Source organism: Miscanthus floridulus, chromosome 1 (assembly GCF_019320115.1).
Source record: "Miscanthus floridulus cultivar M001 chromosome 1, ASM1932011v1, whole genome shotgun sequence".
NCBI classification, from domain to species: domain Eukaryota; kingdom Viridiplantae; phylum Streptophyta; class Magnoliopsida; order Poales; family Poaceae; genus Miscanthus; species Miscanthus floridulus.
Window position 1 is genome coordinate 568,278 of NC_089580.1, and position 1,203 is coordinate 569,480.

At 52.8% G+C, this 1,203-nt stretch overlaps 1 protein-coding gene across 1 annotated transcript; it reads left to right on the plus strand.

The window, feature by feature from the left end:
* Nucleotides 1–608, plus strand: LOC136449366 (uncharacterized). Its single transcript, XM_066476998.1, has 2 exons — nt 1–113; nt 224–608. Exons 1-2 carry the CDS (start codon nt 1–3, stop codon nt 606–608), a joined length of 498 nt encoding a protein of 165 aa, XP_066333095.1.
* The last annotated feature ends 595 nt before the right edge of the window (nt 609–1,203 follow it).

Consider the following 1,203-nt stretch of genomic DNA (forward strand, 5'->3'; position numbering starts at 1 on the left):
ATGGTTGACCTGATCGTCAGCACGAAATGGCTCACCAAAGTTCTGATGGATGGAGGTAGTGGCCTCAACATCATGTGCACTGAGACGCTCGATGCTATGGGCGTCGATCGAGCGTGCATTCAGCCAACTAGAGCACCTTTCCATGGTATCGTGCCTGGAAAGCAAGCCATGCCACTTGGTAGATTGATTTGCCTATCACCTTTGGGGGTCCATCCAATTACAGGACGGAAACCCTCACCTTTGAAGTGGTTGGGTTCCACGGAACCTACCACGCCATCCTAGGACGACCATTCTACGCGAAGTTCATGGTCGTCCCCAACTACACCTACCTCAAGCTGAAAATGCCGGGCCCCGGTGGGGTCATCACCGTCGGCACCTCCTTCCAGCGCGCCTATGAGTGCGAGGTCGAGTGCTGCAACCACGCCACGGCAATCGTCGCCTCCAAAGAGCTCACGGGCATCAAGAAAGAAGTCACCGAAGAGGCACCCGACCCCAAGCGGTCAACCGGGTCCTTTGAGCCAGCGAAAGGCTCTAAGGAGGTCCTCATAGACCCTAGGAGCATAGAGGGCAAAATGGTGCGCATCGGTACCACGCTTTCCTCCGAATAGGAAAGCGCGCTCGTCGGCTTCCTCCGCACCAACAGAGACATTTTTGTGTGGAAACTCTCGGACATGCTGGGCATTCCGAGGGAAGTCACCGAGCACGCCTTGAAGATTAGCCTAGGCTCCAAGCCAGTGAAACAACGCCTGCGTTGCTTCGATGAGGGGAAACGTAGAACCATCGGTGAGGAGATCGCAAAGCTTTTGGCGGCCGGATTCATCAAGGAAGTGTACCACCCAGAGTGGTTGGCCAATCCCATTCTTGTACAAAAGAAGAGTGGGAAATCAAGGATGTGTGTTGACTACATGGGTCTCAACAAAGTGTGCCCAAAGGATCCATTTCCTTTGCTGCGCATAGACCAAATAGTTGACTCTACCTCAGGGTGCGAAACCCTCTGCTTCCTTGATGCGTACCCCGGGTACCATTAGATCACGATGAAAGAGTCCGACTAGCTCGCGACATCTTTCATCACCCCCTTCGGATTGTTCTGCTATTTCATAATGCCGTTTGGTTTGAAGAATGTCGAGGCTACATACCAGCATTGTATGCTCAAGTGTTTTGAGAATCTCATTGGGCAGACTATTGAGGCCTACGTTGATGACA

What these genes read in the sequence shown, in the direction of transcription:
- LOC136449366 (XM_066476998.1), top strand. Translation starts at nt 1, where the DNA reads ATGGTTGACCTGATCGTCAGCACGAAATGGCTCACCAAAGTTCTGATG. An exon ending in GCTATGGGCGTCGATCGAGC is followed by an intron (nt 114 to 223) that starts GTGCATTCAGCC and finishes ATCCAATTACAG; the next exon opens with GACGGAAACCCTCACCTTTG.